General features: G+C 39.3%; 2 protein-coding genes and 1 long non-coding RNA gene across 7 annotated transcripts in view; 1 reads left to right on the top strand and 2 right to left on the bottom strand.

Annotated features, from left to right (window-relative positions):
- Positions 1-16,593, top strand: part of LOC135350761 (serine/threonine-protein phosphatase 6 regulatory ankyrin repeat subunit B-like) — a 248,755-nt gene that overhangs the window by 61,415 nt on the left and 170,747 nt on the right. Inside the window, exons 12-14 of the mRNA XM_064549592.1 lie at positions 3,129-3,227; positions 6,313-6,411; positions 6,749-6,847. Coding sequence (XP_064405662.1) covers positions 3,129-3,227; positions 6,313-6,411; positions 6,749-6,847 — 297 coding nt within the window. The remainder of the gene's footprint in view (positions 1-3,128; positions 3,228-6,312; positions 6,412-6,748; positions 6,848-16,593) is intronic.
- Positions 1-16,593, bottom strand: part of LOC135350816 (putative RRN3-like protein RRN3P1) — a 152,198-nt gene that overhangs the window by 64,578 nt on the left and 71,027 nt on the right. The window lies entirely within an intron of this gene.
- On the bottom strand, positions 11,614-16,336 carry LOC135350832 (uncharacterized). Of its 2 annotated transcripts, XR_010399293.1 has the most exons (4): positions 16,142-16,336; positions 15,415-15,692; positions 13,099-13,147; positions 11,614-12,340 (listed from the first exon to the last, which is right to left on the bottom strand). It is a non-coding gene; the product is annotated as an uncharacterized LOC135350832 (long non-coding RNA). The 2 variants fall into 2 exon arrangements; XR_010399292.1 differs by having other exon boundaries at positions 11,614-13,147.

Raw genomic sequence — 16,593 nt, 5'->3', positions numbered from 1 at the left:
ATAATTATGCCTCGGTGCGCATGCAGCCTTTTCAGAAGAGCACGTAGTCAAACTTGTTTACCGAGTGTTGCTACTCTATTTAGTAGTTAGCTCTGCACTAGAACGCTAGCTATTCGTAGCTGCAAGAGTGAGAAGAGAGCTGCAAGGCTCTGCTAATGCAGCCATTAATTTTAGACTTGAACTTTTGGCATCAATCGTTTTTAACAACAATCATGGTCGATCATTACCCACTCTCTGAGTTTTTGCATGCAGCAAAATTAAATTGTTTATCATGTGTATAAAAGCTATTAGTAGCTTTATGTTATGTAGCTTTGGCATCTCCACCGAGGCATCAGCACCTGCGGTGCTTTCATTTTCTTTATTAGTATACCGTATATCTTCTAATTTATCGGACACTTCTAATTACCCCGGACACTCTTTTGGGCAATTTTCGTTGTTCTAATACAACGGACACTCCAGTGCTTTAATATTACATTGTTCTAAATATCCGGACAATACTTTGAAAAGTTGAGTTACATTCACCATTCACAGACGGCAAGTAAGACAAGACTTAGAGTGCTGCAGTTAGATAGCTTTGAGTAGCTATAGTTGTAGATAGCTAGTGCAACTATTCAGTCGCACACTGGACTATTAAACTTAGCTAGCTCGCATGCAAGCAGTTCTAATTATTCCGGACACTTCTCATGCTGTATAAAAATCTGTTCCAATTATACCCGGACAATTTCCAAAATAATTATTTTTTGCTGTCCGATAAATTAGAAGATATACGGTAGTAGACTTTCATAAAAGTTAGTATTAGATGGACGTGGCCTGTCCATATAGGCTAGTGTCAGCTTTCACTCCGTTCAGACGATTGTCATTCACACTGTTGCTGGCTGTGAGTTTTTTGTTAGCATAGCAGGCTAAGGTAGCTATCAGATGGGCTAGAAACTTTCAATCAAACTTTCTATCTACTTCCTTCAATCCACTTTCGTTCGTTATGATGTCATTGTTTACTGAGCATACACGTTGTTATCCTGCGTTAGCCGGTATCTGGCTAATGGTTAGCGCATGCGCAAGCAGTCACTACCAGGCCCACTCTCAGAGGAAGTGCGGCCTGGGATCGAGGCTATAGAGTTGAGTCTGTGTGCTATTGATGGTTACTGGAGTCATATACACACTGTTCATTGACTGGTACGTAGTTATCACAATTGTACAAATCAGAATTCATAATAATTGTAGAGTACTTATACAATGTGCTCTCCATAAACGTCTGTAGGATACTTACATGTACATGTGTAAGTGTTCTCTTAGTCCCAGAGAATAGTCAATTCTCATACACTACACATAATAATAATTATACCACTATAGGCTAGAGATTAATTAAGTTAGAGGTTATAGCATCAGTATCTACCATCATTATGTAGGACCAGTCTGAGAACTATAACATGCACGATCTACCGAATATTGTAAATTGCATGTAAGCTATTACAGACAAGTTTGGTTGATGACACCATAGATAATAGAGCACAGAAAGGGATTGGAAACGTAATGATATTCATAGCATTCTTGGTTCAGATGCGTGTCTCCATCACGTGACCAATTAATGGTGGGGATTTAATAGAGTTACATGACAGGTGGCAATGGTTTAATATTCCTATGGCAAGCAGCAAGCTAGTCTCCAGGCGCAGGCTAGGCAGAAACAGTCACTGGTAGTACTGCAGCAACTGCCAAGTGAGCTTGATTACCAATATCTGTGGAAAAAAATTGTGGCAGTGCTTGCTCAGGGCCAGGGAGACTTAAATCTCAAACTGTGATCGATGTTTCAAGGTGCAGCTCAGGAGTTGGCCAAGATTGAGATAAATGAGAAGAACACCATTACTACTTTGTTCGATGTATGACGGCACTAATAAATATCTAGACTGGATGTCAGCAAGAGATGGAACCTGTGAACAATAGCAATAACAAAATTGTTACCATTAAGTTTACCTTTTCTGATACGGAATCATTGTGATCATTGTGTATGTGTGCACTGTTGGGCTGGTTTTGAGCCTTCAAGACCCTAGTCGGTGCCTTTTAGCATTATTACATTTAATTTACCAAACGTAAACTGTCTATGTTCCATCAGTATTACCTACACATACATACGTACATGTACATGCAGGACATTTTAATGTTGTGATCTCTCAGAGTATTTGTATGTTAATCTTTATTAACCATGCATTTCTACAACCACTTCTTAGCAAATGAGACTCCTTAACACTTGTTCTTAATCATTTGCAAGGTCAGGAAAACTCCACACAGCAACCAATGATTCTGCACTGATTTACTGTTACAACTGGTCCTTAAACATGTATTTGGACTAATCAACAAGACAGTGCAACACAGTGCTGTCAAATGAACCTACTCTTGTTTCTAAAAATGTACAGAAAACTTTAATAAAGTTCTAAAAACTCCACAAGTATATTGTAACACTTTGACTCTCTACTAACCTTTCTTCATAGAGGTTTTCCTGCAGAAAACAGAGATTTAACACTGGTATAGCACACATAAGATGATTGCGGGGGTGGCTACACAGTTTTGTGGTCTAAAGCAGATTCATAGCCATCCAATTGTCAAAAGAGTAGAATAGTAAACAAACAATTAACACTTGTAACCGCGAGACACGCATATGACACAGCTGCAAGATGTCACTACGTGGGTTGTATACTGGGTCACGTGAACGTTTCCAATCCCTGTCTCTATTATCTGTGGTTTAATCTAGACTATACGGTACCTTACGTACATCTGTATACAAATTATACATTGACTGGAAGTTAATAGAGTTTGGCAAGAATGCATTCCTGTTGCATATAATAAATTTGTAAGCCAGAACTAGCATATATACATGTATATGTCATATAATTATACATGTAACCTGCACCCAGTACATGCAGTACACTACATGCCATTTCTATGTTAAGGCACCATGTCCTATAGCATTATTTCCTTTCAAGTAGTGGCACCACGCTTGCAAATTGGCAATTACCTAATTTCTTACCCTACCTAGATATTCACCAAATCGTCAAATTTACTCCAGGCCAAATTTACTTGCTATACATGATGTATTACGTATGTTCACCTGCTCATCCTCACTTGACTCTGTACAGGATGGAGGCACTGCGTTGATGGTAGCTGCTCAGAATGGCCACTGTGAAGTTGTTAGAATGTTGTTGGAGGCCAAAGCTGACGTCAACATAAAGGCTAATGTGAGTGACGTTAGTTATTGGTTGTTTGTGCACTAGTAGCTACTTCATGAGTTGAGTTAGCCTCTTTCACAGGCCTCCCATTGAAGAGAAAGCCTGCTACTGACTGCTTGCACATGCGCAACATTTTTAAGCGAGTACAGTATTCCATTGCATGGTTTGTTTGTTTGTTTGTTTGTTTGTAATTTATGAGCCTGCACTTGGATGCCATAGCTCTGCGTTTACAGCCATCACACAACAAGTTATTAGTTTTAATAATGGCATATATTTCGATGTTAAAGCTTCGTCATCGTATAAAAGCAAGTAAAAGCTAAGAAGCTTAAACTTGCACGTTGCCTATAGACACGACCTTTATTTGAATAGATCTACATGATTTTTTTCAGGTAAAGTAATTTTTTAGCGGTCCCTATATTAAAAGTAGAATTGTAAGGTGTTGCTTTTTTACTCTGTTGGTTTTTATAGATCTACTTATTTAGGGTTAGCACTTCAGTGCTCTAGTTATCTTGCGTTAGCCGGTATCTGGTTGGTTAGCGCATGCGGATTGGAGTTATGCTCTCGTCTGATAGGTTGTCTCCACGCTTATTTTGGTGTGTTTCTCCCGGCCAATCCTAGCAATTTTTCACGTTGTAAATGTTTTTCTAGTCGCCTGTAGGTTTGTTGTACAGCTATAATTATGCCTCGGTGCGCATGCACAAGCGAGGTATACGGTAGTGTGTGTGTGTGTGTGTGTGTGTGCGTGCGCGCGCGCGCGTGCGTGCGTGCGTGTGTGGACTGCTACAGCTGCTCAAGGATGAATCAAGTGCAAGTAAAAGTTTCTATAGGCTTCTAGTCATGTTTACTTGGATTATAATTCGTGGATTTGCGAAATAATGCTTCGTTCTCGAGTTATGCCTAGTTTTGCTTACTTGGAATGCCATTGCAGCCTTTTCAGAAGAGCACATAGTCAAACTTGTTTATATACCGAGTGTTGCTTCTACTTAGTAGTTAGCTCTGCACTAGAACGCTAGCTATTCGTAGCTGCAAGAGTGAGAAGAGAGCTGCAAGGCTCTGCTAATGCAGCCATTAATTTTAGACTTGAACTTTTGGCATCAATCGTTTTTAACAACAATCATGGTCGATCATTACCCACTCTCTGAGTTTTTGCATGCAGCAAAATTAAATTGTTTATCATGTGTATAAAAGCTATTAGTAGCTTTATGTTATGTAGCTTTGGCATCTCCACCGAGGCATCAGCACCTGCGGTGCTTTCATTTTCTTTATTAGTATAGTAGACTTTCATAAAAGTTAGTATTAGATGGACGTGGCCTGTCCATAATTATAGGCTAGTGTCAGCTTTCACTCCGTTCAGACGATTGTCATTCACACTGTTGCTGGCTGTGAGTTTTTTGTTAGCATAGCAGGCTAAGGTAGCTATCAGATGGGCTAGAAACTTTCAATCAAACTTTCTATCTACTTCCTTCAATCCACTTTCGTTCGTTATGATGTCATTGTTTACTGAGCATACACGTTGTTATCCTGCGTTAGCCAGTATCTGGCTAATGGTTAGCGCATGCGCAAGCAGTCACTACCAGGCCCACTCTCAGAGGAAGTGCGGCCTGGGATCGAGGCTATAGATTTGAGTCTGTGTGCTATTGATCGGTTACTGGAGTCATATACACACTGTACATTGACTGGTCCGTAGTTATTTTGGAAATCACAATTTATAATAATTGTAGAGTACTTATACAATGTGCTCTCCATAAACGTCTGTAGGATACTTACATGTACATGTGTAAGTGTTCTCTTAGTCCCAGAGAATAGTTAATTCTCATACACTACACATAATAATAATTATACCACTATAGGCTAGAGATTAATTAAGTTAGAGGTTATAGCATCAGTATGTACCATCATTATGTAGGACCAGTCTGAGAATTATAACATGCACGATCTACCGAATATTGTAAATTGCATGTAAGCTATTACAGACAAGTTTGGTTGATGACACGTACTATACATTACATTTACAGTACATACGCTACGCAAGTTTCAGATAAGATTTTACGAGTGCCATAATTATCTCAAAAATGATATGAGCGTCTGTCTATCAATAATTATACATAGAAGAAGAAAAAGTAAAGCCTGGGGACGAGGCTACACTTTAGTAAACGAGTAAGCACAGAGTATACGGTACGTCTATTTACAAATTTGCATTTATTGGTAATTAGTAGAGTTTGACAAGAATGCAGAATGCTGGTATCCCTACTTTCCTATTTGTAAATAGACGTTCCGCATACTCTGTGCTTACTCGTTTAGTCGTGCCATGTATGAGTATATATTTGAGCGTTTGCAGCATTCATTGAGTGTTTTATTTAGACTATTATGTACATGTGCATATACCTTGCACCCTGTATTCTGTGTTATGACACAATAATTATGCACTCAATTTCCCTGGAGTATTTACGTAGGTGCACGGTTCTCGTGCCATTAATTATTAGGAAATGGGAAATGTTTGGAGTATTAATTGGTTTGGTTAATTTGAGTACAAGTTAGGGAAAGATTAATAGCATCAGCATCTACGTGTATATCATGCACCATAGATGAAGTAGAGAGGGATTGGCAATGGAAGTGGTACACGTCATGCTTTTATAATGAAGTCTACGTGGCCTGAAGCCATCCCAAGCATTCTATCCGTGTTTCGCTCTAAAACTCCCGCGAAAACCTGGGAAATTTATTGTATCCAATGTATGCTTCTCAAAGACCCCTCCAACACTTAATCTATAGTGCCCCCTGATGGTGAGTATCAGCACACATAATAAAATACCATTCCTGGGATCACATGTATGGTTATAATAGTATCATATCTACACATTCACGATCTACCGAAATAATGTTACCAAAAACGTTTGATTGTACATAATAGTTATGCTCCGCATAATATCTCAAAAATAATGATGAGCTGTATCTATCACAATAATACGTATTACATATACAATGTCCATGTCATGATTTGCGTAGGTAAAGTAATTATTATGCTTCATGTACTGGAGTGTAGATTGGTGCCTTTTATGTCGTACTCGGGTTTTCACAAACATGTTTACTTATATAGGAAAACTCAACAGCTCTCTCTCGTGCCAGTGACAATGGACATGAAGAGGTGGTGAGGGTCCTCTTAGCAGCCAAGGCTGCAATCAACACTCAGAACAAGGTTTGTGTTAGTGTACAACTTGTTACCCTTTACTTTACATTCATAATTATTCATTATAGTTAGTGTTGTTCAATCAGCCTACCAGTGGTGATGTCATTAGGGTAGTGGAATGGGTCCAGGTGACTGGGAGTGTCTGGTTATTGAGTGCACTAAATTGTGCAACACATTGTTTGCAATAATTTCGCTGTCGGGAGCCGATAACCTTTTGCTTAATTAGCTACCCATTCTGGTCAAAATGTGTAGCGTCTAACGAAAGAGAATGGCTGTGTTAGTAGGTGCATGGGTCAATAAACATGATGGGTACATGCACTGTTTTCGTTTACATGACATTCTACAGACTGGAGAGTCCCCTCTCTACTTAGCCAGTGTCAATGGTCACCAGAAGTGTGTGCAGCTCTTACTTGAAGCTGGGGCCATTGTTGATGTACAAAAAGATGTGAGTGTACGAGTCAGTGTAGTTGTATTCATTATTTCGATTCCTAATTTGAAGTATAGCTCAAATAGACGCTCATGCATGTATACATCAATATGTGCAGTAAAAGCCAAGTTACTTTTCCGTTTACGTACTACACATGTAAGTACATTTCCGTTTTGATAATGTGTTGAATTGTATTGTATACCGCAAAGCACATACAGAATTGCGTTTGCGTTTAAGAAACGATTAACGGTACACAAAGCGACGATCATCTATACTGGCTTGTCGTATCTCATATATTTTACTTTTTTTATGTAGAAATAATTTTCCCGCTACACGGTACCTAGAAAAGTTGAGATACATTCGATCCAAGCAACATAGCTTAGCAAGAGTGCTGCAAGTTAGGTAGGTTTGAGGATTAGATACCTATAGTGCAACTCTTCAGTCACACATTGTTTTATTAAACTTAGCTAGCTCGCATGCAGCTGCATGCTTCTTCTAATTCGGTACTTCGCATGGTCTATAAAGATCTGTTCAGCATTGATTAATGTTTTGATCTGACAGCATATAATTTTGCTCTGACATGCAATCAACATAAAGGTGCAGGTCATACAATTTCTAGATTCTATAATTATATAGGCACACACATGCAGTCAGTGGTTCTTGTGAATGAGGCTGGCAGCATAATCTCCGAAGTTGGACTCTCGAATATTACTTGAGCCATCAATAAACTCGTCCAAGTTTCTCAGGCCTGATAGCTTATCATGAAGCTTTGTAGAGAGAGACCCACCAGTCAAAGACAGAGACCCTTCAGCCAGAGAGAGAGAGAACAAACTAAGAACTTCAGACAGTTGCTTTCTCTCATGCAGCTAGCTAACTATACGTACATTCAATGTACAGACATGAAGCAATTTATATTTCTTGGTCGTTTTCACTGATCCATTTATCCACACTTCTTGTTTTGAGCATAGATAGAGTAGAGTTTTACTCTATCTATGTTCCGAGTTACTAGTACTCTGACAAGGGCTCCTACTAGTGCTGGTCTAACGAACCCCTATATAGCGATCTCTGGCTAGCTCTACCATATGTGCTCCAACAAATTGTCTGACTAACACGTGCAATGATCAGACATGTGCACATAATGACCGGGTGTCATACTGTAATTTCGAGCCCTGAAAGCGACGGTCCCTATACGATAGCAAAACTGTATTAACTGTATGCAAAAACCGTACATATAAATGAGGTTGTAACGGATCAGAGTTATGCTCCCTAGTTGTTATACTTTTTGGTGTTCCCCTCAGCCAATCCTAGCAATTTTTCACATATTTATTGTAGGTCTTTAGATCTACAAACAGTCTCTAGAAAAACGCTTGCTATTAGTATATACCCAAAACTGCATGATACTATAGATCCAGCTGTTAAAAAACACAAGAGTACGAAATAAACGCACTGTATACAAATGCTAGCGTACTTTCAGCGCTTATTTTGCTCCTTATCACGTGCTACGTACATACTACGTAAACATAATGGGAACTGTATATTGACCGCTACTGTATGTATGTGCCATTGTTTGTAGAAACAGCCCTTTTTAGACTGTGCACGTGCGCGACTTGTGGAACTACCGTATTTCTTTGAAACATGGCACCCTTCTAATTAAGTACCACTTTGGTCCCATTATCGTAATCTCGCAAACTTATGTTCGCGGACAGTGAGGTTTTACTTAAAATACGTTTTTCAAGTACCCGCGACCTCGTTTCAAGGTTTAATTGTGCTTGTGGCCTAGCTGTGATATAAACATTCATTTCACCGATAGCAGTTATCATACAAAAGAATTGTGTACATTAATTTATACGCTTATATTCAAGAATACGCCTATAATGCAGTCATTTTCGAGCCCCACCTAGTAACCGGATGTCTCTGTGATGAGACCAGATTCATAAGCTATAGCTAGGAAGTGAGCAAGCAGGCAACCCTAATGGATCTATAATATTATATACTACAGTTCATTTTACTGTTCATTTTAAACATTTAAATTCATAATTATTATAAAAACGTTCATATTGACCAGGAACTGGAACAAAAAGACCTCATATTTGTCTCACGTTCTCTCAGCATGCCCATACAGTCTTTCCGGATGGATTTTATCAGCTATATAGCTACCTGTACAAGCTAGCTAGCTCATAGATAACAAAATTAGCTCTAAAATTAATGTTCACTAATATCCTTCGCATAATTAGAAAAGCGCTTTAATTCGAGTACAAAAAAACCTGCAGTTGAGCATGCGCTTAAAATAAAGATGTTTATAGTCGAGTAAGCGCTAATACTCCAGTTTCTACGGTATACACGGAATAGCATGTAACCTGCAAAATTGGGTGATCGAAATTGTTCTGGGATTTGTTAAAGGACGTAGTTGTTCCCTGCATAATTATACTTCTTGGAGGCAAGCAGAAAAACTTTTATATCCGCTCTTGGTACCAACAAAGAGTAGAATCTTCCTCACTAATAAAACTGCTTTTCTTCACTAAACCACATCGTGCAATTATTGTGAACACATTATAGTTATCTACTGCGCATGCTCAAACTTAAAGGATTTTAATTACGAGTAAGACTAAAATCGCTCATGCGTAATTGGAAAGTGTTATGAATGTAATTGAAGCATGGATTTTTCCATCTTCAGTAACAATTTGGATTTGGATGCCCCTTCTGTTTGCACCACTCTTGTACATGCTTCCTATCAACACAGAACTCTTAATTCTATCTAGCTGACTGCATGTGCTGTTCGGACTGACGTAATATAACTTCTCTTTCTATACCAGTCACAGTAGACTTCATCTTCTTTTCAAAATATACAAGCTTTCTCGATACGTATGTGTACTATTATGGGCTAGCTCCAATGAGCACATGCAGACTGAGGAGCGGATGCATTAGTTTCACTAAACCACTTAATGGACGCTCGAATATACACTCATGACGTGACTAAACGAGTGTGGCATTGTGTGTTTAATCGAAACTATACGGTACGTTACGTACATCTATATACAAATTGTGCATTGACTGGAAGTTTAGATCCTTTTGCCATTTCTGGCATATTTGTAAGCCAGAAATAGTATTCGTTTCCCTGTTATATGTACGAGCATCTGCCAATCGGTGCACCACATTTGTTGATCAGTGATTACCATGATTTCAGGAGAGCATTACGTTAATGCAATTGGCGATCTTACTTTACATGCGTACGTTGTTGACATTTGAGGCATACACAGTTATGTAAAATTTAGTTTGGCTATCCCTACCTAGGTGTTCACCAAAATCGTCAAATTTGTTCTTCTTATACATGATATACTCATACATAGCACGACTAAACGAGTAAGCACAGAGTATACGGTACATCTATTTACAAATTTGCATTTATTGGTAATTAGTAGAGTTTGGCAAGAATGCAGAATGCTGATATCCATGCATACTTTCCTGGGTAAGCCAGAAATGGCATAATTACCTTGCACCCTGCATTCTGTGTTATGTATGCACTCAATATCTCTATATAGAGTATTTACGTAGGTCCACGGTTCTCGTACCATTAATTATTGGGAAATGTTTGGAGTATTGGTTTGGTTAATTTGAGGTAGGCTATTTATGAGTTAGGGAAAGATAATAGCATCAGCATCTACGTATATACCATGCACTGACTGTACCTACAACATGTACACAATCTGGTTGGGCGGTGCCGGGCCAAATCATTCTCTGATTGTTAGCCTGGTGGGAATCCTATCGTGGATTTGTATTGATACGTTATGTGACAGCATTCTCTGTGCAGGATCACAAATCCTCCCTAGCAAACCGGCAGAAACCGCCCAGCTATACGATATATCTACCAAAATGACAAATAATATTTACAGACCAACTATACTTTGATGACACAACAATTGATGATATAACATTACATTTAGCTGTGCATGTACGTACGTACATGTCCTAGTTAGACACTGTTTTGGATGTGTCTATAAAATTATATATTTCATTTCATTCGATAAATAAATTAAATTACCACGTCATGTCATGCACTGTACAACAAACACAAATTGCTCGCTCACCCCAAACATGCTCTGCATGCTCCTAGTTAGTTATGTAAGCATCAAATTGGTGTTATACTGTATAATAATATGTAGCGGGGCGGGTATATTTCGAGGGGTATAAACTTTCGCGTAACAGATCGTATGCACATATTTACCAAAAGGCTGATGTCCACGAATATTAAATTCACGAAATCCCTTCTATATAGAGGCGTTTCTTCAAAAGTTTACCCTCGAAATAATTATACCCGCTTCCCACTACAGTAATTATAATACAAGCTAGGTAAGTGTAGGGAGTCAGTGTGCCGTATATCATTATTCAGTGTACATTGTGATCAGTTAGTTTTTAGCTGCTGGCTGCTTGTGTTTGTGTTTCCCTTTATTTTGACTTTACTCTGTATACAGGATGGATCCACTGCATTACATGTAGCCTGTCAAAATGGTCATACAAACGTCACAGCAACTTTAACACGAGCCCAGGCTAGCGTCAACATCCTGGCCAAGGTTAGCAGAGAGTGACCATCTAAGTCCACCTGTGACAACCTATTCTCTCCCCATGCAGTTCAATATGACTCCTCTGATGTCTGCTGCCAATAATGGACACTCTGCCATTGTCCGTCACCTTCTCTCCTGTGGAGCTGACCCCAACCTCAGGAACAAGGTGAGTCATTACATCATGTGATACTGTATTGAGTCGTGCTCATACAATGCAGGGCGGTCAATCTGCCTACGATCTGGCTCATAAGAATGGATACACTCAAGTGTGTGAATTGTTACAGCCTAATTAGTGTAATGTTATGTAATTACGTATACTTCTATGTGTTCTTTATATCTGCTTTTGTATAAAAATTTATGTTGATTATTTCGTGCTCAATTAGAAGAAAAACTTAGGTACATATGCAGTGACGGTGTGCAACCTATAACTGCTCCTGAGAAGAAGTAAGAGTGTGAGCATTGGAGGTGCCTGCTATACTCGCATCATTATAATTATTATACAACCTGTGCCTTATATAATTATTTTTGAACAAATGACACATAAAATGTACGGTAATACATTTGTAATGCAACTAAAATACCCCCCAAACCCCAAACATTTGCAGAGCATCGATCCACTTTAATTCAAAATCCTGTATGACACTCTTCATTGTACCTTATACATTGTAGTGGGTAATTTTCGGGGCGTAAAAATTCATTGAACTTGAACTGCAGTGAGTTTGCTTCCTTGCACAGCATTGCATGCGTTCCGGTAAGCACGCCCAGGAAAAGTGTTCGTCAAATTGCAAATTTTTACCTACAAATCGATTCTGTCGATGTTCGAACAGGAGTGAAAATGATTTCATTCTATATATAAAAAGTGTACAGAGTAAGGTAGTGATGAGTCCAGTGAGGTAGTCATGGGCAGACTGTTGAGGAGAGAGGAGGCCATAGAGCTGTGGTCATCTTCCAGCTGAGAGGAGAAAAACATTACATAATTACAATGTAACTATGGTCGCACGAATATGCAAGAATTAGTATGTCATATCCGAGGCGTGGATATTAATTAGTCTAAGCTGGAGTCGCGTGCCCTTTGAACCCAGACGGGATTTGGGGTCACGTGACTGTGGTTAGGTTTTGGGGAAGTACTGAGAGAGGGGCCCCTGCATGCGGTTAGCATTAAGCACGTAAGTGTTGGGGGGGAGGGGGGGGCTCATTCAGCCACCTTACTGGTAATCACATCAAAAGATGGAAAGGAGTGGTCAGAGTAATGTCTGCATGACAGGGAGGGTGGGAGGCTCGAAAGTTGAGCAGCCCGATATGCACGTGTAAGCCAGTAAGTCACACATGCGCGATATACGGGGCCACGCCCGAGCACCTCTATAACCGAGGTGAGGCCGCAGTTATGATGCTTCCTCGTTAACTACATCACTGTGATTGGTTATTTATGATGTCTTTGGCAGTTATTCAAAATGATAACAAGGGCCCCCTCGATGCATAGTAACCATAATAATTATTACAGTGATGCATAGTAACCATAATAGATAAGTCTGTACGTGTAAATCGTTGTCGTCGTACATGTACCACAATTTGTTGTGTGTAATTATTTCGCTCTCCACCTAACAATTGATGTCACATGCTTTACGTACAATGTACCGGGGATACATGTAAAATCTGGTAATTGCATCAGAGGCTATAGTGGAATAGATGTTGGACACCGTTTTTCCTCACCTCCATTTCCTCCCACTCCTGATAGAGTGACTGTACGTACAATGACGACCTGTGTTGGGTGAAACGCACAAACAATATCAATAATGGTAATTTACAAAATTAATAAGTTCAAACAACTAAAAGGACCATTAATTACAATTTTTACTGAGTTGATATATAGTTGCTGTAACAGAATATATACATATCTCCTATTAATCAGCTATATACCGTATGTCCGTATCCTCCCAAAAATATCCCCACCCTTTAATATTCACTTTTAATTAAAGCAGGGAAAGGGCTAAGCTATACCGTATCCTCGCAAAAATGCATCGGCACTTTTCTGCAAGAAGTATACGTAGGAACTGGGCGTTTAATCGCGAACGGCGAGTTTTCACTCAAATATACGCCCTCCAACGGCATCAAATCGAGGCTTACACTTGAATGGCTCTATGACAATTCTTTATTAATTTTCATTTCAATACATAGCATAAACATTTCATTGACAACGGAGGTCAAGAAAGTTGATTACATCACCCACGCTCGAATTGGTCAGTGTGTAAATTCCAAGCTTGTGACAGATACAGGAAGTCACGTTACTCTCTGCATACATCTAATGTACAGTATGCCTACGTTCGATACTCTCTTCTCTATCATAATTATACTCTTGGTAGTATGATATAAGGAATGAACTGATTCTATTCGTTGCTCGTCAGATGTAGCAGCAGGAACTTCCTGAAGAATGGTAGCTCATACTCTTACAGAGCTATCAGGTACTTTCAGAAAACCAAGGCAAGGTAATCTGCAAAATTGGCCTGGGTGCATGCAGATTTGTGTTACCTTTCTCTCTGCATATTATAGGACTAGCTGTTCCCTACATATACATCATCAAGGGCAAATTAAACAGGTCCCGAAGCTTATAATTATGTCTGGTTTTGCTTGGTCTAGCAAAGAGTATAGTAATACCTAAAAACTTGCTTTCTTCAATAGTGTACATGTGGTATATTGAATCGAGCCAAAATACCCTTGTGCAAGACTTCAAAGCAAAAGAGAGGATGGACGTTGATTCAAGATGGGCTTATTTTCGCGAGGGTACGGTAGTAATAAAACCACCGCAGGTACATGTACATGCTGATACCTTGGTGGAGGTGTCAAAGCTACACAACATAAGGCTACTACCATATTAATCTCTTATTAAGGCGTCGCATTATGCTGGTAAAGGTGTTCGTATTAGAAGGCTGGAAAAGCGTTTTTTTTTACCTCCAATTAGAAGGCGGCCTTCTAAAGACACGCCATCCAGCCTCAAAACTATATAGGCATAACTCAAGAACGAAGCATTATTTTGCAAATCTACCCAGGAAAACATGACTAGAAGCCTATAGAAACTCTTACTTGCACTTACTGATTCTTGAGCAGCTGTAGCAGTCTACACAAACACACACACAAACACACTACCATAATTATACCTCGCTTGCACATGCGCACCGTGTACACACACACACTACTTGCTTGCGCATGTGCACTGAGGCACAACAACTCTTCCAATAGTATTGTGGAACCTCTGATAAAGGATAATGGTTTCTGAATAAGGGCGGTCGACACTAACCGTAATGAAAATTTTTGTCTTGACAAAGACCATGAATCTTTTGATTATGAAAAGTTGTACACGCAAAAGAGTTTCAATTAAAATTATACACAGTCATAAAAAAATTTCCCAATCAGCTAGCAAGTCATCTTCATCATGAGTTCAGGCTCATCACTATAGTACTGTACTACTATCCGTCAGTCAGCTTTTAATTGAAATTCTTATTACAGGTTATTATTGTAGGACGATGAATCTTCTCTCTACACCACAGGAACAAGGGGTAGCATCATCAGTAACCATCAGATCCTGGACTAGACTATTACTTCAGTCTTGATAAGCTACATGTAGCTAGCTAGCTCAGTTTTCAATAGTAATTATAATTATGCTGACATAGCCACGAGGATAAATGCAATAGTATTTCTAAACTTGAGCAGACAATGAACCGAACAAAAGCTACTTTGCTCGGAAATAAAGCCATTTGCGCAGAAATTGGCCGATGTCCGACTGTTATTTTGTGCACTGTATTTACATGTAACTGTCTAGCATAACGATTTTAATTATCTAGCTAGCCTTTTGTACTAACAGAGCAGCCATGCCCTGGACAGATGTTCACACGTCATATGATACACGTGACTTCCAGCATGCACAACACTCCCAATCTTTGATAATTGCACCCCAGTGGAAATTATTTTCTAAGCTTCTGACCAAAGCAGTTACATTCCAACCTTGTATTTCAGAATACAGTAGCAGCTCACTTGAATGTCTAGTCCCCTCCCTTTAAAGGGATAGTTCTTGGTGATGAGTGGCATGAGCACTGACGGAGCCCTGGGGTCCATAGCCTGGTGGATGTTACAGCTCATGCACACTAGCTGGGTTAGTTGGTATCCATAGCTGTTGTAAGAACGAAGTGAGTGTGCTCTTGAGATGGAAGGTCTGAGCGGAGATGAGGTTGGCCATCAGGTGTAGTCAATGTACAGCTGGACAGTGTCTGGGTCATTGTTGAACCATGAGAATCTCTGGAGGAGGTAACAATCTGTGTTTGTGTGCAATAATTTTCTTAATAATAATAATAATTATTATTATGTTCAACAATAAAACATAATTATGTATGACAGGCAAAATAATTTAAAATAATTATTACTACAGCGGGAAATTTTTACTGGTGCACGTGCAGGAATATCCGTGGTTTCAAATATTCGCGCTTCAAAGTAAGGAAACCACACCCACCAATAACTTTGCATGTGAAATACTGGTGTGTGGGAGTTTATCCCAGTACATGTATAGTAAATTACTCTGCCTCGAAGAACGCGAATTTTGCATCAAAAATTTCCCATCAATATGCTAATACAGTAATTTCCGTGGGTTTCGTGGGAAAGCTGAATCTCCTATCGGAAAACATGCAATACAGTGCACGTAATGAAGCAAACGAAATTGAAAATCACCTTTTGTATATAAAACGAATATTTACCACGTAAAAATTACCTGCTCACTATATACGGTATTGAAAAAACTGCCATCACTTTTGACACACTATCATGGCGGCCTTGTATATTTGTACTTGTGTGATCGATCATGATGATGCACTCGATCTGCAGTCAGTGTAGAAAAAATTAATGAACAATAAATAATGTTCATTTACAACTCTTTATAGATCTAGATCTCCACACTTCTTTTCAATTAATTTTCACTTTAAAAGATGACAATTCTTTTCGAGCAAACCAGAACCCAGAGCACCACCAGCAAGGATCTAGGAGCACAGAGCCATTCTATCGATTGCAAGGCTTGTCTTTCACGTGAGTCTAGTCACAGCTGAGCATGCCATTTTTTCATCAGGCACCGCCCTTCCTTGCAAGATGGCTGAAATGTCTGAAGTGGATCTGGATGCTCTATAGTCTCAAATACCCGCCTCAATCTGTGTTTGTGTGCAATAATTT

The sequence above is a fragment of the Halichondria panicea genome, chromosome 17, assembly GCF_963675165.1.
Source record: "Halichondria panicea chromosome 17, odHalPani1.1, whole genome shotgun sequence".
Lineage (NCBI taxonomy): Eukaryota > Metazoa > Porifera > Demospongiae > Suberitida > Halichondriidae > Halichondria > Halichondria panicea.
Note: the sequence above shows the minus strand (reverse complement) of the source record. Positions and strands in the feature narration are given on the sequence as shown.